General features: G+C 45.5%; 1 protein-coding gene across 1 annotated transcript; it reads left to right on the top strand.

Moving 5' to 3' along the window:
• The first annotated feature begins 2,945 nt into the window (after window positions 1–2,945).
• Window positions 2,946–16,028, top strand: LOC119441351 (putative protein TPRXL). Its single transcript, XM_049662671.1, has 3 exons — window positions 2,946–2,958; window positions 3,509–3,656; window positions 15,264–16,028. Exons 1-3 carry the CDS (start codon window positions 2,946–2,948, stop codon window positions 15,778–15,780), a joined length of 678 nt encoding a protein of 225 aa, XP_049518628.1. The 3' UTR covers window positions 15,781–16,028.
• The last annotated feature ends 9,484 nt before the right edge of the window (window positions 16,029–25,512 follow it).

Below are 25,512 nucleotides of genomic sequence, written 5' to 3' on the forward strand. Positions count from 1 at the left end.
GCTTGGAAGTTTATTTTTATACATATAAAGAGATAGCTTATAATCATATAACTTCGAGGCTTTCAACATATTATGTTTATTGAATAGAGGACCAGTGGGTAATAGGCTCGGGTGTCCCTTAAAGTTCTCAAAGATTCTTAGTACCTTCTTTTGGAGCCGCTCCAGTTTGTTATAGTTGGTGGTCGTTGTAGTACCCCAGACTAAAGTACAATATGAAAGACGTGAGTAAAAATTAGCATAATATATTGCATACTTTAATTTCATTGGAATTAATTCCCTCCGTCTGTAGAGGCAACCAACTGCTTTGCCTAATTCAGTCGTGAGTTTTGAACATGCATGTTCCAAGACATTGTTTCTTCGAACCAAACGCCCAAAAATTTTTCGGAAGCAACGCGCTGCAGGGGCATTCCCTGAAAGTTTAGGGCGAGTTCGAAGTCACATTGTTTATTGAGTGGTTTAAAAATAATATATTTCGTTTTTTTATATTTAAGGTTAATTTGTTGGAGTTCAACCACTGTTCAAGGTTAATTAGGTAATTGTTTATTGCTGTGTTTAAGTGAGCTAAAGTTGGTGCGGAAAAAAAATATTAGTATCATCAGCATACATGACCAGTTTCGAAGAATTAGGCACATGACACAAGTCATTGATGTAAAGTATAAACAATAAGGGCCCCAGAATCGAACCCTGAGGCACCCCGTGTTTTACCACAGTAGGCGGGGATGACAAGTCACCGACTTTCACGCACTGTTTCCTATTGTAAAGATAATTATTTATGAGATCATGGGCGACGCCACGTATACCATTGTCATGCAGCTTTGACAGTAGAATGTTATGGTTTACACAATCAAATGCTTTCCTTAAATCGATAAACAAACCCACAGTAAAAAGTCGGTTTGAGAAGTAGACTGGAAAGCAGTTTTTATGAATTGTCAGACAGAAGAACAGGCGACAGAGGTTTTGAAAGGACCGTCAGAAGTGTACTAGCACAAAAAACTTGAGCAAACATACGGAAACACTGTGGAAGGCATGCGTACGCCACCTGGACTGTAGCAGACGACAGACGCGAGTTGGCGTCATGCCAGCGGTGTTCTCAGTGCCACGCTCAGGTCGCGCTCGGGTTTAATACCGTAGATCCTGTCGTGCCGCTTCTTCAGGTATTCGGTAAATCGCTGAGCGTGGAGTTCCAGAGCCGACTTTCTCTTTATGCGTTGAAGTCGTAAAAAGGACTGCGCCGTACAAAACGAAACTAACCAAGCCTAGCAGTGTCGTCCAGTTACCATGTGTCACTATTTAAAGCTGGCACATGCTCGGGGGGGGGGGGGGGGGAGTTCTATGGAAGCGGTACTTCCACTATGTGAGTTTACGCAGGGCGCATGAGCATTTCAATAATTAACCAATTATTTACACAACCAATTAACCAACGCATCACAAATGGCATGAAAATAAGAAACAAAAGCACAGGACGTACACTAGCTTATTTGTAGAAGTGCAATTGTCACACAATGGCTGTGCCGTGTTTTTGACCTGTCCTGTCTTCTTCCCAGGCGCGCTGCCTTCCTACTAAATGTCAACCGACTCGCCCAAGCCTAGTCTTTATCGCTTTTTAGAACACTGGTGATAGATGTTTGTAGACATTTAAACAAAAAGATCACTGTAGATGAAAAAAAAAATGTTGAGGTAATGCGTATCAAGAAAGCTATATAAACATTATTTTTCCTGATAATTTTCCTCGCATCCAGGGAATCAGGATTCAATCTACATTTCATACTCACTTACACCCTCTTTTAACGTTCCTTCATATTCTACTACTGTAGAAAACCAAAAAAACTTTACTCAAGTTTTCTTCTTAATTCGCCTTTTACTATGTTTCTTGACTATGCAGCGCCGGTAATAAATGTAGCATGATAAAACAGCTGATCACAGTAATTATTTGCAGAAAACACTTTTTTTTCCACCATGAAATTCAATTCACAAAGGTGACACCCAAGAAAGTCAAATGCAGTTGCTCCAGAACGGTATAACAAAACAGAAGAATAAAATTGGGTTGGAGTGCATACGGCAGGCATTTCCGAATCCTTTCTGAAAGCTTTCCACTGTCTCTGAAAAGAAAAGTGCACAATCATTGCGTTCTACCGGTGCTAACATATGGGGCACAAAACTGGAGGTTAACAAAGCATCTCGAGAACAAGTTAAGGACCGCACAAAGAGCGATGGAACAAAAAAATGTGAGGCCTAACGTTAAGAGCCAGAAAGACTCTTAACGTTAGGCCTAATGGTGTGGATCAAAGAGCAATCGGGGATAGCCGATATTATAGTTGACAACAAGAGGGAAAAATGGAGCTGGACCGGACACGTAATGCGTAGGATGGATAACCAATGGACCATTAGTCTTACAGAATGGATGCCAAGAGAAGGGAAGCGCAGTCGAGGACGGCAGAGAACCAGGTGGGGTGGTGAAGTTTGGAAATTTTGCGGGCGCCAGTTGGAATCAGGTAGCGCAAGACAGGAGTAATTGGAGATCGCAGGGAGAGGCCTTCGTCCTGCAGTAGACATAAATATAGGCTGATGATGATGGCGATGAATTGCTCTTGATATGAGGATCAATCGCCTGAAAAAATTATGGTTTATCCCTATTTCATTGTAATCGGTAGAACATGACAGTGAAACGTCCTCACAGAACCTGTTGCATGTTGGCTTCGTGAACTCACGGTCCGCTGCAGCGAAATGCGCACAATTTGCGGGCCGGCGACCGTGTTGCAGGTTTGCTTCGCGCGCGGCGTCCTTTTGGCGAGCGGCGTCCAGCTGCCGAGTGGCTTTGAAGACGGTATGAGTGTTTTGGTCCGACTCCATAGTGTCTTGGGCAGCCGGTTGAACTGCGACGCACTCGCCTTTAGGAATGCGAGCGCCAGAGTTCGCAGCGTGCACCACGAATGCGCGAAGGCGTTATGCTTCACGCTGGTAAGTCTCTCGCCGGACCAAAGCGAGATTTGCTCGTCGACGCCATTGCTGTTATCACACTTTCTGCGCATCACTGTTATCACACTTTCTGTGCCACTTAGCGCAGCATTTTTGTTAATTCAGGCCATCGCGAGCCAAGCAGTAGGTAACATGTAAGCACTGCTGATGCTCGTTGAAGCTACACTCCGTAGGCGGCGAGGTGCCACAGGCTAGTCCGACGTGAAACACAAACCGTGTGCGGAAAGTGCCAACACGAGCTTTTACCGCGTTGTAGCTTCCGCTGCGCTGTGACTACCGTACTGTGGCTCCCTGTCGGCGCTTGTTAATGTCATAATGCAGTACTTCGCTACACCGCTCCTAGATGGCGGCGCCATACCTGTCAACAAAACATATTTTACGCGTTGGCGCCGAACATCACATCCGTTAAATCTTCAAAGGAAGTTCATCGCAGACACCGGCATAAAACACTTTCGTGTTAAAAGAAAATGCCTTTGGGGAACGTGAGTTGCCGAAGGCACTCAGGTAGCTGACCTCTATCTTCTCTGTGCAGTGTCCTTGGATGCCCGGCCCGTGCTGATCCCTCTCCTGACGTCGGTGATCTGCTTCCCCGTCGTGGCACTGGCTGTGATCTGTGCGCTGCGCTATCGGGCACTGAGGCTGCGCCGAAAGGAGCACATGAGCAGGCTTCGTGGAGGAGGGTACGTGTATCCTGGGCGATAGCTGCTGCACGTTTCTGCATATGCATTTTTTTCTTCTCTAAAAAAATGGCGGTGCATTTTATATTTGTCTTTTAGATTAGGTTAGATACTCCGCAGTAAAATATTGGCGTTGCTGAATCCATTCGTGCCAATTTAGCAGTACAACAGGCGACAGAACAAACGTGATTGCGGCCGTATGCTTTGCTGACAAACAAGTTTGTGAAAAAACACTGAGACTGAAATGTAGTCACAGCAGTGACGAGCCCGCCAAGCGAGGTGAAAATTCGTGCATTACTTTTTAGCCGGTTGAGGAAATCTCAAGTGGCACTTTCTCATTACGGCGCGTAGTGAAGGTTCAGGATGTCTTGATTACACAGAAGCTCCACTACGCAACTAAGTCCTAATGCTTACCGTGTAATTTTTGACGGTACGACACGTGCAGAGTAGGCCTAGCCAGGTGCTACCTTTAACGACATTTTGATGCCTTTGTTTAGTAACATTTTGTTTAGTTCAAACATTTTCCTCGTCCACTCTAGTACGAAGAGGGAAGACGCTTAAATAGGGCAAAGCGTACTCGAGTTGAGCAGTCCCTCGAAAGAGCTACTTCATGCAGTTCAAATGTTGCTTTGAGACATGAAACTATCATTTGCTAAAGCATCTCGGGTATTGTGGAAGACGTGCTTAACAAAGAAAACACATTTTGGAGGCGGGTTGCTTCTGCCCCTATGAGAGAAAAAAATCAATTTGGGCTTTCGCACCGTGGAAGCTTGAATGGTCCTGTATGGTCTGCTGCAAAACTTAGAGCTGCTGCATGTCGAATTCTATTTCAACCTACATGGGCTACGTCGGCATCCCCGCAGACGTCATTTAGGCAACCTGATAGGTCTTAAGCTTCAGTGTATTGCTTTTTTAATCTTCTTTTTAAAGTGTTGTTCTGTACTTAGCATTAGTGCACTGTGCCTTCGTCTTACCGTGCTGAGACAGAGGAGAACACTTCGTCTGTGGGCGGTTGCATTCCACCTACTGCGTCATACGCAACTGCCGCCATTCGTATTTTGCTGCGATATTTTACCCGTATCGGGTGCTCATTCTGTATGGCAATATTATTTTTATTTTTGTTTTATGCCCACACGAACGTATCTATGCGTACCGTGCCATGGTGGGTTCCAGCCTACAGATTCAATCTCCTTACTTTTAAAGACAAATGTTCCGTTTATACTTCGTGTGCGTTCCTTTTGAAGCCTTCAGCGAGCACGCTACTTTGTGACCTTGCTAAGTGCACGACTGGATTTTACAAGCAACAACATATGTACCTCCTGTGAAGATAACTGGAAGTCCAAACACTGCTTCTGAACTACTACTATTAAAAAACTATAAATGCACTTACCTCACGGGTTACATCATACAACAGTTGTCGAAACTCAGAGCTTGCTTTTTCTTTATGGCGATGATAACACTTGGTCCAAGTAGTAAGATTTGAAGAAAACGCGCGCCACACTAATGTTCATACTGCATTTGCATTTTTGACTGACCGAGGTCTAGCGGATACAATAGCGAGTGGCGACTATGAAAAGGCGTGCGACTACAGACGTCACGTGGTGCCGCACACGCACAACCGGATAATCACGATGGGGAGTTGCCTCCTCCCCAACAAAAATAGCATGGGCGCTGTTGGCGAGCTGTGTGGGCTCGCCAACAGCGCCCACACAGCTCGCCAGCATTTTAGTCATTAGGTTCCTACCTAATGACTAAAAGAACACGCAAGTTTGCACTCGGTCGTGAAAAGCTTAGGCTCAGCGAAACTGTCGATCTTACTGGCGGCTAATGCTAGGCATCAACTTGGTTGCTGCAAGGTCTTGAGATGGTTTAACTTAACTATGCATGTAGGGAAGCTATTTTCGACTGATCATTTCGGAGGTACCTTTCCTTTCGTGACATTTCGCGTGACTAGCGCTGGACGCGTTCGCGCCTACGAGCGACAGCGTTCCTGGCATGCCACAAACGCAGGCAGGCTAACCAAGGTTGGCACAGTGACAAGAACGCGGTTGCTTGCTGACGCCGCAGGCGTTGGAGGCTAGCCGCTCGATATATCTAGCGAACGTTGACTCGACTAGGCGCCGCCCCTTTTATGGCAAATTCCGAGGCCAAGTGCATGCACACTGGGCGAAAGCTATGCACAGCGTACGGGCGGCGCGCCGCAGACGACACGCCGGGATGACGTCACGGCGCATGCGAAGTAGCGCGCAGCTGGCGGGTGCTCGGAGGAGCCGTGTCAGTGTCGGGCGAAGCGAGCGCGCACCTTCGCCGGCGCTTACTAGGCCACGTGAGGTGACGCCATGGCTACTGCTTCGGCGCATGTGCGGCTAGGCAACGCGGGCGGCGTCGGCAGTAGCTCTGCGCGTTGCCTCGTTGGTGCTGCTACAATTTGTTTCTCTCTCTGTCGCGATCTCATTTTCTCCTTCCCACCCTTTAACGTCCCATGTCAAGGCAACATGTGCACAGCACGGAGAGGAGGCGAGGCACACGACGCAGCGCGAGGTGGGTGCTAGGCAACGCAGTGACGTCATAGCTCAGCGAGGTTTTGCGGCAGCAGTCGGCACTTTTTATGGTTAGCTACAACAGCTTCGACTCATCTCACGATGACTGTCGATGGTAACGTGATTTTTATTGCAACAACGCAGCGACACACGATATTTCCGAAGTCACGTTGCATAATGCATTATTTTTATGCAGGCGAGATAATTCAGCCTATTTTAATACCCATGTATCGTCATCTTAAACATGTATGTCGTTCTAATAATAAAATACAAATCACGCTCATAGTGAATTCTGAACTCATTCATTTTGTTGAAGTAAAGAAGAGTGACCCAGATTGTGTCTTTCTTGTTTGTTTTAGCAATGGAATGAGTTGAGCTTGAGATTTCAGGGCTACTGAATCTGTATTTCTACTGTGGTACGTTGAGGTAGCAAGCACGCAAGAGCACATAGATCCTGTTTCTCGGGGATCCTATTTCTGGCATTGATCTCTAATTACATCTCCCATCTGAAATGCTCCCCGTGAACAAGAACGATGTTAACCGCACCTGGTGGGAAAGCGCTATGACCACATTACAGTGGATTAACCCGCTCGGTTTTTGTTTCATTTTCGCCAAATTGTTTATGTTAGGTATAAAATACTTCCACACCGCGGAACTGTGACAAAGTTTACTGACTGACTGAATAAACTTTATTAAAACCAACAAGAGGTGGTGGCTGGGCCTACGCCTCCCACGTGGGGACGTCGAGGTGTTGCCTCTTCGCCACCTCGCAGGCTTGCTGAGTCACCCAGAGTTGGTCGTAGAGGTTGGAGCTATGCAGGGCAGCGTGCCATCTCGACGAGAGGGTCGTGGGGTTAGTGTCGGGGTATTGTTGAGTACAGTCCCAAAGCATGTGTGGAAGTGTGGCTGGCTATGTCTTGCAGATATGGCAGGTGGGATTGGGGTAAATGTCTGGGTAAATCATGCTGTAAAGGTGCAACGAGGGGTAAGTGTTGGTTTGTAGCAGGCGGAAAGTTGTAGCCTGCGGTCGGGATAGCTTGCTGTGCGGACCGGGGAAAGTGCTACGCTCTAAGTAGAAGGATTTCACAACATCATTGTAGCGTGTCAGGCGATCCCTACCGGTGGGGGCAACCTCCCCGTCTCCCGCGCGGTTAACGAGCCTCGCGCTAGGGAGTCCGTAACCTCGTTTAGGTTGGGGAGGTGCGGGTGGACGGTGCCTACATGAGCTGGGAACCAGACGAGTGTAACCTGATGGTCGGTTGAGCGGGGTGCTTGTTGCAAGATGCCCGAGATATGGCCGTTGTTGTAATTGATAACGGCGGAGCGGGAATCACAGACGATGGTACGGTATGTTGGGTTAGTGTGGCTAGCGCGATGGCCACTTCTTCAGCTTCCTCAGCGTGGGGGTTACTAGGCTGATAGCATGATGGAGAGAGCCTTCGCGTGTGATGAATGCTGCAAAACGGGTACCGTGGGGATATTTGGCGGCGTCGACGAAACTCACACCGGCGTTGCGAGCAGAGGCTTTGGTGAAAGCCGTGGCACGTGCTGTGCGGCGTGCGCGGTTGTATTCGGGGTGCATGTTTCTGGGGATAGGATCGGCGTGAATACAGGCTCGTATGGTGGAGCGGATCTGCTGTTTATGGCCGTGTTGATGGTGGTAAGTACTACCGAGCGAAGTGAGGATGTGGCGGCCCATCGCTTTGAGTGTGAGTCTCTCCAGCTGAGTGCGGCGTTGGGCCTCGATTAGCTTGTCCAGTGTGTTATGAACGCCTAGTTGAAGGAGGAGGCCAATGCTGATGTAACCGGGGAGGCCGAGGGATTGTTTATAGATACCGCGTAGGAGGAAGTTGAGTTTGTTTTGTTCAGCCTTGTACCAATTTATCATAATGAGCCAACATACAATAACACCAAGGACAACATAGGGGAAATTACTTGTACCTAATAATTGAATGAAAGAAATGACAAATTAATGAAAATGAAAATGGATGAAAAAGCAACTGTCCGCAGGAGGGGAACGAACCCACGTCTTCACATTACGCGTGCGATGCTCTCACCATTGAGCTACCGCGGAGCCGTTTTCCCATCCACTTTCTGGGGTATTGATGTTTTACAACTAGAACTAACGCTGCGAGCGTTAGCCAGAGCCACCACTCACAAACCGGTGCGCGGGCAAATTACGACCATAGGGCGGATGTGGAACATCCTTTCTGCCGCAGGCGTCAGGAGCACGTGATCTTTTTGGGTGATGGCAACTGGTCAATAAACCCACATATGCTACCTGAAGGCATCATTGCTGCCGGATTCGAGCCCTCGTTATGTAGTGAACGAGAAGAAAGGGAACCGTGGGGCCCGATCTTTAATAAGCATATCCTAATGAGCCAACAAACAACGACACCAAGGACAACATAGGGGAAATTATTTGTACTTATTAATTGAAATAAAGAAATGAGAAATTAATGAAAATGAAAATGGATGAAAAAACTACTGTCCGCAGGTGGGGAACGAACCCACGTCTTCGCATTACGCGTGCTCGTGACGCCTGCGGCAGAAAGGATGTTCCACATCCACCCTATGGTTTGTGAGTGGTGGCGCTGGCTAACACTCCCAGGGTTAGTTCTAGTTGTAAAACATCAATACCCCAGAAAGTGGATGGGAAAACGGCTCCGCGGTAGCTCAATGGTGAGAGCATCGCACGCGTAATGCGAAGACGGGGGTTCGTTCCCTACCTGCGGACAGTTGTTTTTTCATCCATTTTCATTTTCATTAATTTCTCATTTCTTTAATTCAATTAATAAGTACAAGTAATTTCCCCTATGTTGTCCATGGTGTTATTGTTTGTTGGCTCAATATGATACGCTTATTAAAAATTGGGCCCCTCGGTTCCCTTTCTTCTCGTTGTACCAATTTAGAAACGCGGCAACGTAGGTGATGTGGCAAATTACGAATGACTGGATTAATCGGAGGAGATTCTCCTCTTTCATACCCCTACGGCGGTCGGAGACCCGCTTCAAAAGTCTCATGGTGTTGAATACATTGACCTGGATTTTTGCGAGGGCCATGCCATTCGCTCCGTTCGCCTCTATAAGCATGCCGAGCACACGGATATTGGTGGCGAGGGGGATGGGGCTGCCATCCGTGAGGTGAAGCGCGATGTCTTCGTATTGGCGTTTAGCGGTGGAATGTTTCGGACGGCGGCCACGGAGAGTAGGCCTGTAGAGGAGGAGTTCGGACTTCGCAGGAGATCAGCGAAGCCCCGTGCCTTGGAGATAGGTCTCGACTGTTTCAATGGCGGATTGTATTGCCGTTTCCATTTGGCCGTCACTGCCTTGATGGGCCCATATGGTGATATCGTCAGCGTAGATGGTGTGGTTGACACCGTCTACTTGTTGCAACTCCTTGGCAAGATCGATCATGACGAGATTAAATAGCATCGGGGAGATAACGGAGCCCTGGAGGTTCCCGCGCTGTCCAGAGTCCGGGCGTCGGAGCGGAGATCCCCCACTGAGAGGAAGGCCGTGCGATTAGAGAGAAAGTCTCTCACGTAATTATAAGTGCGTGCACCGTAGTTAAGGCGTGAGATGCGGTCGAGAATTTTGGAATGGGCTATGCTCTCAAAGGCCTTCTCGAGGTCGAGGCCGAGTATTGCTTTAGTAGTGCGGGTTCTACCTTCAAGTATATGGTACTTAAGTTATAGCATGGCGTCTTGGGTCGACAGGTGAGCCCGGAAGCCAATGACTGAGTGAGAGGATACGCTGCAGTGTCTTCCAGATGGGTGTTAATTCGGGTGAGGAAGGCATGCTCCATAACCTTTGCCACACATGAGGTTAGGGAGATGGGGCGAAGGTGATCGAGGCTAGATGGTTTGCCAGGTTTGGGAATAAGGATGACCTTTGCTGTTTTCCAGGCTGGGGGAATTTACGTTTACAAGACACAATTTTTTGCACAAGCGAGAAATCATAACTGAGACAAGGTTTAAGAACCTCGTTATAGAATTGCAAAACGTTGGGAACTTTAAAAGCGCGTGGTATAGAGAACACAGTCTTCCTACTCGTTAACCCTTTTACTCCACATGTATCCACACTCTCACGAGGAATAAATGCAATTGGAATGTGATTAATCTTACCACGGTACCGAAAACAACAGCGAATGTTTTTTTTAATGACAAGGCGGAAATTAGGGGTTTTAGAACCAATTTTGATAGTGCTTTAAGAAAAAAATGTACCTATAAGTATTTTACGTGCTTGTGTGGAATAAGTCCCATAATATGGCTTCTTTGGACATGACTGTAACACAGGAGCATAGCCTTTGGTGCTCCTCAATGCTCATTCCTTTGGTGGTCCTCAACGGTGCTCCTGAATGCTCATGAATAGGCTCATTTAACTTGGTGCCGCCACCGTGGCCATTCAATGCGAAAGTGACTTTGTCAATATTGTAGCTGGTGATCTTAAAAACGTTTTCTTACTGCACATTAAGAAGCATGAAGCAGAAGCCTTAAGAGAAAGGACAAAAGAAGACTGGGAAGGTGTCAGGCATATGCCAGGAATTCAGACAACCCAGCTGTTGGAGAATGTACATTTTGACCTAGGAAATTCGTTGTACGAGGCGCGGTGCGAAAGCACAGAGTGGAGGAAACTCAATCTGCCGTTTGGAAAACGCGCTTGCCTGACTGATCAATACTGGTTGTAGATAACGCAAATAAACTCTTTCAGAAATCCTAAACTTGAACTTCTGGTCCTTGCAATTTTATACAACTTCCTCACACTCTCTCTTTTGACCCACGTTGTGAATGATAAATTAGTCAACCTCTATTAAAAAAGTATGGAGATTTACGTGCCAAAACCACGATCTGATTATGAGGCACGCCGTAGTGGGGGAATCCGGAAATTTGGACCACCTGGGGTTCTTTAACGTGCACCGAAACCTAAGTACGCGGGTGTTTTGGCATTTCGCCCCCTTCGAAATGCAGCCGCCGTGGCCGGGATTCGATCCCGCGACCTCGTGCTCAGCAGTCCAACACTATAGCCACTGAGCAAACACGGCGGGTGGTCAACCTCTATTACAGTCGTGATAGCTTCTAAATAACGCCGTATTACGATAATACATGGGCTACCTGTGCATTATGGCAATCAATCGAGTCCAGCCACCGTGAAGTTCGTTGCTTTATAAACAAAATCAGCATAAGTACCCCGTTGACTATGTTAATTACTTACGCCGTTGAACAGTGAAGCACCTGAAAGTTCATAGTCTACAATGAATACTTGAATAATAGATTATAGCAACATATTTTTGCAGGAAGTTCATCAAACGATCGCCCGTCAGAAATTTTAGCGGAGATGGAAATGTTTTCATTTAAAGGAAAAAGAAAGGGCTCAGAACTTACTTTCGTGCTCTCTTTTCCTAATTTGCTATCCAGTTTGAGAAAAAACACCTAACGAACAACGGAGCAAAAAAAAAAAAGTTGAAGTTGAAGCCTTGATCCCTGGCACCTTGAAAAGAACATCGAAATGAGCCTTTAACTTTTTTGTGTATTGTCGGCCGAAGATTCATTAAATTCAGTTTGCTATAATGCCGCGTGGATGGTGGTATCGAGGTGGAGTAAAAGAGTGAACGTGTAGAAAACTGTGTTCTCTATACCACGCGCTTTTATGGTTTCCAACGTTTCGCATGCATACCTTGTCTCAGTTATCATGTCTTCTATGTAAAAAAAAAATATTTGTGATGGAAAAGTAGTCGCCGCTTTATGGTGTCGAAGGATCTTTATTGCTAATATAAAAATTTTGGAGGAAATTAAAAATACTCGTGAGCCTTTTTACGACGAACATATACCCTGCTAGCTCATCCACTGCAGTGGCGTCATCGCGCTTTCCCACTAGGCTGGTGCATCGTTCATGCACACTGGGAACATTTCGGATAATTGGAGGTGTAGTTAGAGATCAATGCTAGAAATAGGTTGCGCGCACTTTGCTGGAGTCCCGAAAACCCAAGCTCAACTCATCTCATGGCCTAAAAAAGCAAGAAAGACACCAATCTGGGTCACTCTTCTTTATTACAACAAAAAGAGTGAGTTCAAAGTTCAATATGAGGTTAATGTTTATTTCAACTCACCGCGGTGGCTTAGTGGCTCTTGTATTGCGTCGCGGGATCAAATCTTGGTGGCGGCGGTCGCACTTCTATGGGGGCGAAATGCCAGGACACCCGGGTCACGTGCGTTGGGGCACGTTAAAGACTCCCTGATGGTCAACAACTGTAGTCCCCCACTACGGCGTGACACATAATCAAATCTTGGTTTAGGCACGTAAAAACCCATAATTTATTCAATTGTTTTTTCATTTATTATTCAAACGAGACACATTGTTAGGATGACCATATATGGGTCTTCAAATGACTCTTCTTTTCCCCCTTAAAATAGGATCTTGCATTGTTTTTGTACTACTAGATTTACCAGTCCTGGATGGGTATTGTATAAAATTTTCATAATTATCGGCAATGATTTTTTTAAACGTTTCTAAAATCTTGCAATTCCCGCTATTTTCACATTACGGTATTTTAGGGATCTTATAATGAAATAAATACGTGGTGTAGTTTGATACTTCCTTTTTTTTCTTTGCGAGAAACCTTGTCAAAATTCTCAGAAAAAATTTTCAGCTTCATCACCTTAGTTAAAATGGCCGTAAAGGAAACCTGATTTCGGGGTCATGCAGTCAGAAGCAGTTGCTCAAGTTTGACAATTTTTCAAAAAATGTACTGTGAGTGCCTTAAATTTATCTTCTCATGGGCCAATAGCGCTATTAGGGTAGCTTTGCGGAAACCGTTATGGCGGGCTACGATACTTTAATTTTAGAGTGAAAGGCTTTCGACGTTGTAAAATTTCGTTAAAATGCTCTTTTCCACTTTCAATGAAATAAGAATTTTCATTAAAAAATCCGTGCGTAGTTTCGCGAAACGAAGGCTGACTACTTTCTGTAGAGGCATTTCCACGCGTCATATAAGAATGCCGCTGAAAAGTAAAAATTATCGAGCCCCCCTTTATTATGTCTTCTTATAAACACACTCCTTTGACTTCGACTCAGGTGACCCAAATGCTTGCGTATTACTCCTAGAACAAAGGCACCGCTGAGTACGTAAAGTATAGCCACCACAAGCTGTGCACTCAATGCGTTATTGATGTTACCAATAAGGCAATATCAATTCATCAATTAAGCAGCTGCCATAAGTAGATCAGACGTCATACGACAAAGGGCGCGAGCGCTAATTCCGAATTCGTTGTTACACTTTTGAATACTATGTGTTTTGTATATAGGGTGCCGCAGCAAACATTAACCGAGCTATTCAACGAAAATGAATATTTAAACTACACGGTGCAAAATGCAAACTCCTGACCTAAGTTGTTTGGGGGTCAGATCTCTCAGAACCAACCACCATTGGTTTTATCAATGTATTTGCACAGCGAATTTTGAAATCTCATTTTCGTTGAATATATTGGACAGGGTCAGCTTGGACGTACGGTACATTAGGAGCGAAACATACTGGGTGTTTCCTTTTAGCTGCACCAAATTTTTAAAATTGCCTGTGACAGATAACACAATTATAATCCTTGATCTAAACTACTCGATGAGGTGGCCATTTCTTCCACGAGAAATCAAAACGCCTAATTGAACAAATAAACTATTTGCCCTAATTAACTTTTTAATTCCGTATTTTACGGCAGATCTTTCAATCTACAAATTACAGCTGCTGAGTTTGCAAGGTGTACCCACTTGGAATGAATTCTGAAGACCGAACCAGTTACGGGATATTTATTTTCGATTTGTCCAACGAAATGCATGGGCGTTTCAGTTAACTTTTTTGGGAAAGCGCTGTTTAATGCATTGAAGCACAAATCATAAACATAAAACACCGCCGTGCTATCGCCGCCGCCACAGCTGGAATGACGTCATGCTCCCCGCACCGTCGCGCTACCGCCACCCACCTTTCAGCACTACCTCAGCCTTTCCAGCACTAGCACAGATCACGTACACGAGTATAGGCCTAGCTACAACCAAGTTTAAACCTCAACATAGCCAAGTTCAACCTAGCTACAACCAAGAGATGGAATCAATCGGCCAGCTTCGCTGTGTCTTGAGCTTTGAACGGCCTAGTGCAAGCTTTCGCCTTTTTTTTTCTCCCTCATGGCTCAGCGCGCCGCGGAGAGAAGAGAAGCGGGGTTGGGAAGGGAGGGAGCTGGCAAGGAGGAGACCGCGTGCGCATGCGCCGTGCCGCCCTCCTGGTTGCCATGGCTACGGTGCGGCAGTTTATTGATACGAAAGACGAACCACATGTTACGGCCGGCTGTAAAAGCTTCGCGGTTAAGTCATGGCATACCCGCATTGAATATGCGGGTATGGGCCAGGGACAAGAAATAAAGAAAGAACAAAGAAAGAAAGAAAGAAAGTAATGAAGGAAGGAAGGAAGGAAGAAAGAGCAGGTGTGGGGAAGCTACGCCGAGGCCGGATCACGTGCAGCGCGCGACCAATCAAGGTCGTTTGGTGTGTCGCTGGGAGGGAAACAGAAGGAAAGGAGGTTGGCGCGTGCTACGCCGGGCTTCTATCCCCTCCGATCAGTTTTGGAGTCTGGATGGGAAGGCGCCGCGTGGCGCGTTCTGTCGAGGAGCAGGCTGCGTTTGAGCAACAGCGCCGCGAACTCACTCGGGAAAGGGTCATCGCCGACGTGCCGATTCTAGGGCGAGGGATTCCGAAGCCTAGGCGAAACGTCAGCGAAGAGGCGCGGACCCCGAGTTGCGGCAGTGCTATGTTGCAGCCAAACGTCAGCGAAGAGCCGCCTACGCTGAGTTTAGGGCAAACGAAGCGGAACGCCTACGACACCGTCGTCTTGCGTCTTGCCACAAGCTTCGCTTACCCCCATTTCCTCGACAAGAGAAGGGCTCCAATATTTTTTTTTTTTTGAAGAAACGTGCGGTTGACGTTTTAGCGAAAGCGCTGCTTCGCGCCTGCAGTAATGCGTTCTCTATTTACTGTGATCAAAATGTGTTGCAGTGTTTATTTAACTAAACGTGAATATCTTGCTGCAGGATGCGGGCGGCACGGCTGGAGATCCCGGGTCGCGGAGGCGAGAGGCCATCCTTCTTCTCCCGTGACTCTTCGTCTGGCGACACAAGCTCCCGGCCTCCCAACAACATTGAGGAAGACCCGCGAACCACTGGACCCGCCGCCTCGTCTTCCTCATCTTCATCGGGAGAGAACTACGAGGATGAGCTGGACTTTGCCCGCGAACTGGCGTCTAGCAAACGAAAGTCCCTGGCCGGGAGCAGTTCCCGTCGCAGTAGCCGCGTCACTTTTGGCGCCGCGGCCGCCATCTTGCAAGTGCCCGGTATTCCCAGCCCTCGGTCGGGCTCACCGCGGTCCGGTTCGCCGCGCTCAACTTCGCCTCGCTCGAGTTCACCGCGCTCAAGTCCGTACCCTCGCTCGGGCTCGGTTAGCTTCTTCGCCGAACCCAGCTTCATCCAGGACGTGGTGAATGACTACGACGACGACGCAGACGACGAGGACGACCTGGAGGCCACTGACTGCCCCGTGGACTCTAGGTAGCCGCGGCGAGGCGGCGGCGACGCGCCCGCCGCCTGTTTGGTGGTGCTGCCGTGTTCCGGGTCGTCCCGGATTGGCGTTGCTCTAGCGTCTGGCACCGGGATGCTGGAGACGCTGCTTTGAGCATTCCTCCCAGGATGAGGGCGCCGACTCACATAGGAAGGAAACTGATGTGCGACCACCAATCCACTAACCACGCAAGGCCACAAACATATTTAGAAACACAACGGCCATGGGGCCAGCAGGCAGACGCATACTCTACCCCAGTTTTCCCTCTGAAGGGTGTTCTACTGTGTGTATAACTAAGAACTTTACACCCTATCAAAAACGCGATATCGCTAATCAACACCCTCCTTCGATGGTTGCATTACGTTGCCATAACACCCTTTTCTGTCAAGGGTGCAAGGCATGTCATTTACATTTACAAGCCATGCATTCACGTGCTTTTTATTGTTGCACCATGCTATTCTAGGGAATAATCACTAGGCCGCGTCTTATGTAAAGAGAAGCACTAAAACGTAGTAGAGCTACAGTATGAACCGCGTAACAGATGTCTCCAAAACCCGCTAGAAAGAAAAAAAACACCGCATATCCACGGGGTGAATGATGATGAGTGGGCGAAGCTCCGGAGGGTATCATCGGTAAACCGTGAATCTTCCGTGTAATTCGCCCAGTCTCGCCGCACTAAATCGAACGATTGACTTCCACCAATGACACGCGCCATATGTGACGTCATTCCTTTTTTATAACAGCGCCCTTCATTATAATTGCACCATCTCCCGCTTAAGGGGACGCTAGCACAAACGCGTTAGAAACGTGCAGTACTCTAAGGGGAAGAGGCCACAGCGTCTTACGCAGCCGTTTACACATGCCGGAACGTGCACCGCGTTTGCCGACGCCATCAGCGTTTATGAATACGGGGGTAAGGCGGAGAGGCCACAGCGTCTTACACCAGCTTCTTGCACGGGCCGTAACGCGCTAGCACAAACGCGTTAGAAACGCCCAGTCTTTCGTTATTGTTGGGTATTTATTGCCATCGTGGTGCGTCTGTCCATGTGCGCTTCGTGGCGTAGTGGTTAGCGCCACGCGTTCAGAAGCGAGGGGTCCCTGGTTCGATTCCGCTACGGCCACAACTCTCAGAATTTTTTTTTCTCATAAAAGTAGACGTGGCTACCTACTACGACGACTACTACTACTACAGAGGAGGGACAGACCCACACCCTAAGGAGCTTCGCCCCTAAAAAATCACAGCATATCCACGGGGTGAATGATGATGAGTGGGCGAAGCTCCGGAGGGAATCATCGGATCTCCCGCTTAAGGGGACGCTAGCACAAACGCGTTAGAAACGTGCAGTACTCTCTAGTAAGGGGGAGCGGCCACAGCGTCTTACGCATCCATTTACACATGCCGGAACGTGCACCGCGTTTGCCGACGCCATCACATGACTGCTGAGAGAGTATACCCCCCGTATTCATAAACGCTCCTCGACTTGAACTTAACTTGCCACCGCTTTGGGCAGAGCGTTCGAAACGCGTTGAAGGTAAGGCGGAGAGGCCCCAGCGTCTTACACCAGCTTCTTACACGGGCCGTAACGCGCTAGCACAAACGCGTTAGAAACGTGCTAGAAACGCGGCCTTTCGTTAATGTTGGGTATTTATTGCCATCGTGGTGCGTGTGTACATGTCCGCTTCGTGGCGTAGTGGGCTAACGCCGCGCGCTCGGAAGCGAGGGGTCCCTGGTTCGATTCCGCGCTACGGACACAACTTCGGAATATTTTTCTCATTTTTCTCAGACTGGTTACACACTACTACTACGACGACGACGAGGACGAACGGGTGCCGCTATAAGGAGCTTCGCCCCTAAAACAAGCAGAGTATTTCTCTATTTTGCTCCACAGGTTTACATTATCCTACGGCGATGGTCACAACACGGACAAAATTTTGACATTCAAGCACACCCTATGCGCCTCAGAGAAACCCCAACACAGCACACCGCATGGAACATTCTCATACACGCACAGCTTGGGGTGCCTACACCAATGTACCTTCTAATAGGCCTATAGAGCCATGGTGTTCTGACCTGCAGTGCAGTGCCAATGGGGTCAGCTCTATTCTACGCCATTTAACAATACATTTTCACAGAACGGTTGTTTAGAAAACATCAGCTGATAGGCACCTCAAAACCACACATGCGTGTTACATAAATATAAATGTTATCAAATGTCTTTCGACTAGCGAATTCCACTTGTAAGCACGGTGGCGTGGTATACAACGAACAGTTTCTTTGGCAGCTCATGGCACCTTCAGCATCAAAAGGGTGCTTTTTGTGAGCAATAAGTCCGCACGGAAAAGAACGTTTTGTAATTAAGACAGCCTAACACCCACATTTTTGCCACTTTCTCAGTGTCAAAAAGATGGTTTCAGTTTCAGTTTATTTCTTTCTAAGTGGAATACGTGCTTACATAAGTATACAGAAGGAGGTCCCAGAGCATGTGGCTGAAAGGGGACCTCCTCACAGAAAATATACATTTGTGCTAATATATAGCTTAAAACAGCAATGTAGTAATCAATAAGTGAAATATTTGGCAAAATAAATAAAGTAGAAACTGGAAATAATACAATGTCAATAACTTTTAGTACAATTAGGACAGTAGCTGAAGCATTCCCTTAAGGGGTGCAAAGAGGCTCACACTGTACGAAATACTGATTGCCATTACATTCCGTTTGTTCCGCTAGGAAACATTTCCTGTTTCATCAGGTGACAGCCAAGCGGTTCATTACAGAAGTAATGATGCGTATACAGGACTAGGCTTGTTGTATTCATAAAAAAGCACCAAGAAATGTGAGAAGAAAGCATGAAAGAGACAGATAGAAGCATAAGTTATTCGTTCAAAGAGAAAGAGTAAAATAATGATTTGGTAACCAAAAGTTATTTGAACATCTGAGTAGCTGGCAGTGTACTCACAAGTAGCTTAACTGGGGCATTATTTTTGCTTGTGAAAGTTAGTATCACCTTAGTAAAGAAAGAAATTCCGAAGGCGTGGCTGAGTGACGGAAAATAAATTTTGACGTAACCATTAAAGAGTGTTTCCTTGGATGTCTTGAACAGTGAATGGAAGAAACAATCAATACACCGCTGTTTCCGCTGTACGAATAGCTAAAATCGGAAATTTAACACACAGAAGAAATCGCTCCACGACTTAAACATGAGCTTGTACTTTAAGTAGACTTCTTTCTGTCTTTTTTACATGTGGAGTTGCAACTGTTGTAGAATGGTGTGCAAAAAGTGCAAAATAACAATTATTATCCGAATAAGATTATACAAAATTATTTATTGAATCAATGCACCTCGCTTATAGAATGTGCATGAAGATTCTCATCAAATATATGGAATCCGCCTAAGGTCAGTCGCATGTTAGTTGTTTGTTTTTGTTTTACCACGCATGTTGCAGTTTACTTACCTCTGTAATTTGGGCAAAAAGATACCCATCCCTAACTCTGCATAGGTTGTTTAAGAAGACGAAAAGCGTGTGCGACGTGGTGCCCTTATCTGCTTCGCAAAGCACACGGGCAACATGACTGTAGTTGCAGCAAAACTCATCGCACGATATTATAGGTAAGCAGGAGAAACAGAAGATAAAGCAGAACCGCAGTTTACCGATGAATGCTTTAGTGAAGAGCTTTTTGGCTACTTATTGACGAGTCTACATGTTTGCAGCCAACGACGAAGTTTCGCTACTATTGATAGTGCGAAGGATGTTGTTTTTTGATGGAAATTTTGGTAACTATGCGCACTGTATGATAATTTCTGCCCCTTCATTTTGGACACCGTTCGACGCAGTTAACCAAATTTTGCTAATCATTCATCATTTCCCACATTTTCAGAAATCAAGTGCTAATTTAATCCTAGAGTGAAATTTATTTACTGCGATTACCTCTTCGAAACATGTCTTGAAAGATACCCGATCCTACTTGCTTTCAGAGTGCACAGCAATATTTGAATTCCACATTTTCTGTTCTTCATTGTTATGAAGCTTCTTGTACATTACTACATGTATTAGCAGTTCTGGAAGCACTATTGCTATGATATTAACATACAATGATCTACTTATAACATGTGCAAAGAATCGAATGCGCATTTAAACTACTTAGGGAAAAACACAAAGGTGTTCTCAATAGCATTTCAGCAGCGTTTTATAAAACTGACACGTTCTCACGACACGGTGAACCGTATCGCATCTAAGTTTCATACAATGAAATGGCGTGCTCTGTAGCTTCATTAAGACGGTGAATTCATTAAGCACTAAACAAAGTGCCTATAAAACTGTCTGTCAAGATAAAGCAGCCACGCTAACTTGAATCAAAAGCACATGATATAAAAGGTCCGAGTCGTCACAATTCTACTCAACAACAGATCCATCTAAACGACAGAAAGCTGCGAAATCAAAACAGCGGGAACGTCTCCATAGAAAGGCAAACCATGGCAGTCTTATCTGCAATATTCATGGTTCGTTCACGGCCGCTTTCTAGAGTGCGTATGCATATGCAGCATGTCACATACGCTTACCTACACATAACTGAGATACTTTCATGAAGCTTTACATTCTAGCAAAAAGGCGTTTCCACAAATCGTTTTTTTTTTTTGCCGCGGTTCTTTGTCCCAAAGTACGGAGTAGGAAGCAAGCGAACACGAAAAAAGAGGCACAGCGAAGCGGGCGCTTTTCTGTGTCTCTTTCTCCATCTTTGCTTGATTCACGCTCCGTGAATCAAGCAAATTTTTATGTTTGTTTGCTTGTTGCTCCGTACTTTTCATCAATAACAACATGCATAGTAAGCCTAAATGCCAACTTGCTTAAGAACCATTTCTTTTGATATGTTACAAGAAGCGAACAGTTTACGATTCGCTTTGCAAGGTGCGTTAGTTGTTTGACTGCATAATATTAATAGCCCGTTAAGTGCTCCGAGTTTTCGTAGTTGCTTTGGGCACCCGTCTAAGCGTCTCATGGTAAGACGAATAACGTGTCGCAGTTGAAAGGCACCGTGTTTTACCAAACGCTTTCTACTCTTTCATTATATTTCATAGTGCACAATAAACATAGTATACGTTATAGTTCTATTACTGAGGTCCTTATATTTATTTTGCTGTTACTTTTCTGTAGTGTCGTGGAGAGCTTGCTGTCTATGCCTGCAGCGTTCTGTCAGTCCTCCATTTGTATCACCTGTGCAGTGTTCTATCCCTGTGTTTTTATAACCACTCGTAATCGTAGTTTGTCAAACGTGCTATAAGAAGGTTTTAAACGATTCTGTGCTTCCCAGATGCAATTATTATTCATCGGTTATCGCAAATGCATGAAACAATCTAAAGTTGAGTATGATTTTTGTGTTACACATGTAGAATTGCTAGCTTGTATACCACTACAATTCATGGTTTTATGATGATCCTTTTATTATACGTAACACTTTATTATAGTAAATACAATTGATATTATAGAAAACTGGAATTGTCAAAAATATACATGCGGTCTTTAGAAATTAATCTGTACATTACGTGTTTTGTCAATGCTGTTATGCGGAAATGTTTTGTCAGGAAGCCCGCCTTCAACCTCTTTGTCGTGAGTGACGCTTGACCCACAGTAGAAGAATATGCAGCTGTAAAGAGCGCTTCACCTGCAGTGATGACCTTGTTGGTGCTAGAGTTGCCTGAGGGTGATTGTTTAACCGTGACCATGGATCGGCGCCCGAAGCTGCTCGTGCCTTCCCACTGAGATTTCCGCCACTTCAGATTCCCGGCCCTCGTACTTTCGAGTTGCAGGTTCTGTCAGCCCAAGCAGACTCAAGGACTTCCTAAACACACTCCTATTCTTAGGCTCAGTCACTGCCCTCCTGTATCCAACCATAATGCCATTGTAGGTCGTGGTGGGACAAGAACAATCAAATGCCGTGCTTTGAAAGTACCAGAGAAGGACCAATCTTTTAGACGGAAGTGGCGCGCAGATATATTGAATATCGGTGAATAGGCCAAGCAACGACGGGTGAATCATCTTGTATGAAACAATTTTTGTATGATATTAGATGCTGCATTAGGCAGTAAAGAAACGATATCTTCATAAACTCAGCACAGTAAGCTACCCTCAAGCAGACTGGGCCGTAGGAAACATCAGTAGACTATGAATTATGCTGTTAAAAGGGGGCATAAATTTTTGAAACTATGCCGCTTTATCTGTTGTCGTGCTTAAGCACAAATTGACAAGGAGAAATGAAGCTGAATTGTCGAAATTTGCTGAAAATACTTATCTTATCAAGCATGCTTCCTCTGTGGAGCTAGAAATCGTAGCAGCGACTACAGCTGGTTTACCTAGAATATTGTTAATTTGATAATTACATTAGGTATCTTATTTTATCGAGTAGCAATTAGGGCAGTGTCAGCTGCTTTCGATAATAGCAGTACAATGCAATAAGTACTCCGTAAAATGCAATTCACCTCCATCAAAATGCGGCCGCCGTGTCCGCCAATCACCCATGCGACCTCGTGCATAGCAGCAGGGCGTCATATCCGCTAAGCCACTACGGTGGATAATTCAGCGATCATTCCGGTAAAAAGTTGAATGGAATCTTTCTGCTGGTCAATGCTAATGGCGCGAGGATGCTTTCCTTGCTTGAGAGGGCAAGACATAAAAAAGCGTGAAAGAACTCCAGAAGTACAGCATTGTTCTTTTTCTTCATTACTACTTGACCAAACAATACTAACGAGTAACAGCGCTGAACAACAGGAAGTGACTGTCTCAGTCACGTCCTGTTGTTCGGCGCTGTTAATTGTTTTCTTCAGATATCTACCAGCCAGCCCAAGTTAACACGTCACTACTTCTGGAGTTTGTTCTGAAATGAACTTACAATGTAGAAGAAGCGTTTGTTATACATTTGTATATCAAATGTACACAATCGCTTGTCACAGACATACTTCTGCATAAGGAAATTAGGCTATCGCCAAAACTAAAGGTATAGTTCCATAAGTGTTTTTGTAGCAGTCCCTCCATTATAAGTCAATCTCTATGTCTACAACGGTAAACCTTGTATGGAGGCCCTCTATCAAGACCTGCTGCTCTATGAATAGACATACAACTCCGTGTTTTAAACATAACACAGGGCTTGATTAGATTACAAACACTAACGCTACACCAAAAATGTTTCCTTACTCTAACGACGTTAAAATTTAAAGTTTAAGTGCTACAGGTTGTGTTAAGAAGCAGTGGTTTCCCGCAGATTTGGAGGTCTCAGAGTGAATAGGCTTGTCCAACGTGTTGCCTATGAAAATATTGGTAGTATTGATGGCGTTGACACTGCATAAATACATTAATAAAACATGAACGCTCAGGTTGACGTAGAATATTGTCAACTTGCAATCTAGAAAAATGCCAAAGTTCTGACTGCCCCCTCCTTTATTTAATAATAATAACAGTTCCTTTATTTTTCATCACGAATATGAGGGAGGCTGGGAGAAAACGCTGAGAAGCAGTTTGACTAGCTTCGGCCTACCGGATATTTTGGCGATTGTACACCATACCGAAGTGCACATAATCAAGATAACATGGTTAACATCAAGATGGGTATCGATGACATGTACAGCAAATGAGACAAACAGCATTAAACAGCAAAAAAAGAGAAAAAGAATGAACAGCATTATCAGCAGCAATGGAAAGCGTTTTCATTGGAAAGAAACATCAAAAATAACACACTGAAACAACCTACATTATGCAAAAAAAGAAAAACAGACTCGTAACTAAGGAATGTAGTGTAGCTTCCACATTTAATACAGAGTAACATTATGAAATTTGACGTAATAGTTGAGCGGAAACCCGCTAGGCGGAGAGAAGTAATTAAGTCGAAAATCAGACATCAAATTTATGAAGAAACGGAGCAATAATACACTTAAATTCCACCAGACAATTTTTAGCAGTGCTAAAATAGGATTTAAATAGAGCACATGATTGGAGACTAATTTTCAAAACAAATAAAAACATTTAGACATTTGAAAAGAAAGCACGCAATTATTTTCCGGATGACCGTTCCGGAGGGATGTCATTTAGCATCTAAACACGGCCACAGCGTTTACACCAAGGGTTGCAAGGAGACGCAACATACCACGGATATATAATTGCTTCACTGCAGAAACCTCACCCATATTTTCAGTGGATATGGGTTTGTATTTTTCCCTATGTAGTGCCCCCTTTGACACATGCCTATTAAACAGTACAATCAGAGAAACAGATCTTTCAACAATAGCTTCAAAAACACATCATTTCTCCCTAACCCATGCCAAATGAAGGGATCCAGATTATGCTTCTCATTAACCAAAATGCTGCGGCACGAAGCTTGAAACTCACGTACGGTGGCTGTCTCCTTCGTCAATTCCAAAAAATGCATAGAAAATGCCTTCGTAAATGCGAAGAAATATCGCCCACTAATGAAAGATTCAGAAAGGCTAATTGCAAGGGCGAGCCTCTTGTGTCTAGACTTACAGCGGCTGCTTTTGCCGCCGCAGTAAATTGGCGTGGCTTCCAGCGGAGTCATTAAATTTACCAGCTCCTTGGTGTAATGGCACTAGGCGACGGTCACAGCTCATGAATTGTTTATATTGTCATAAATAACATGTTACCATAGTCCAAATAAAGATTTCTCAATGGGATGTCGTTATAAAGTTTCCTATATTTCCGGATTGAGCAGTGCAAATCTGGGAGTGGCACTCATATATAGAGTTTAGTTATACGTGATGAACAGGTTGAGAGCTCAGTGATTCAAACCCAACAATCGGCCCGCGCGGGAGCCGGCGATTTTTGGGCTACCATAGAGCGCTGAGTGATCATCGCTGGGCGACCAGAGGCAGTCACAAGGGGTCGCAGAAATGCTCCTTTTCATCGTATACGACAATGCATTAACTAGCAGTCCACAGCGCTTATTGGTGGCGCGAAAAGTTCCAGCTGCAATGCGGGCCAATTATCCCGTTTGAATCACCTACCATTGTACATACGTGAAATGAATGCTCGTGGAGTGTAAGAGATTGCAGCTATTAAGCCACCGGAATTTCGATGAGTGTTGCTTCACACTGTCTACGCATGACTTCCAGGTGTATATGTTCGTCAGTGTACTAGTGTTTGTCAGGATATGAAGCATACTGGTAGCCAGTATGTCGGCTTCCAATACGGTAGTCGCTGGCATTGATATTTCAGTCTATTCGTACTCATCTGTACGGACGTGATTCAACTTGTGAAGCGGTCCCTTTACGCGAGTGACTTTCACACGGATATACATTTCTACTGACCATGTAGTGTTGCCTTACATATTCATCCACTTAATAATTTCAATCGTCTTTAAATAAAACCGTTGTTTGTGCACCTTCCTGTGTCATGTACTTGTACAGCCTTTGTGCACATTAAGCCATTATAATTATGATATGTGCAATTTGAAGTATATGCCGAAGGGCAGCCAACAATATTGGCACCAGACGGCCGCTGTGCATCGCCACTGGCGCAGTCGCGAACGCAGCGCCACTGTGGCGAAGTTGCGAAATATGGGGTGACGCGTAGCAGATGACACAACGATCATGGCTTTGCCCGTGCTCCTCCGTTGCCGCTTTCAGAACCTTCTGAACTGACAAACGATTTTTAGGACCTCTAACCTAGGAAAACGACGACATTTATATGAAGCAGGGCATGCCTGCTATGTTTGTGAGCGGCAGGA

The sequence above is a fragment of the Dermacentor silvarum genome, chromosome 2 (assembly GCF_013339745.2).
Source record: "Dermacentor silvarum isolate Dsil-2018 chromosome 2, BIME_Dsil_1.4, whole genome shotgun sequence".
NCBI lineage: Eukaryota > Metazoa > Arthropoda > Arachnida > Ixodida > Ixodidae > Dermacentor > Dermacentor silvarum.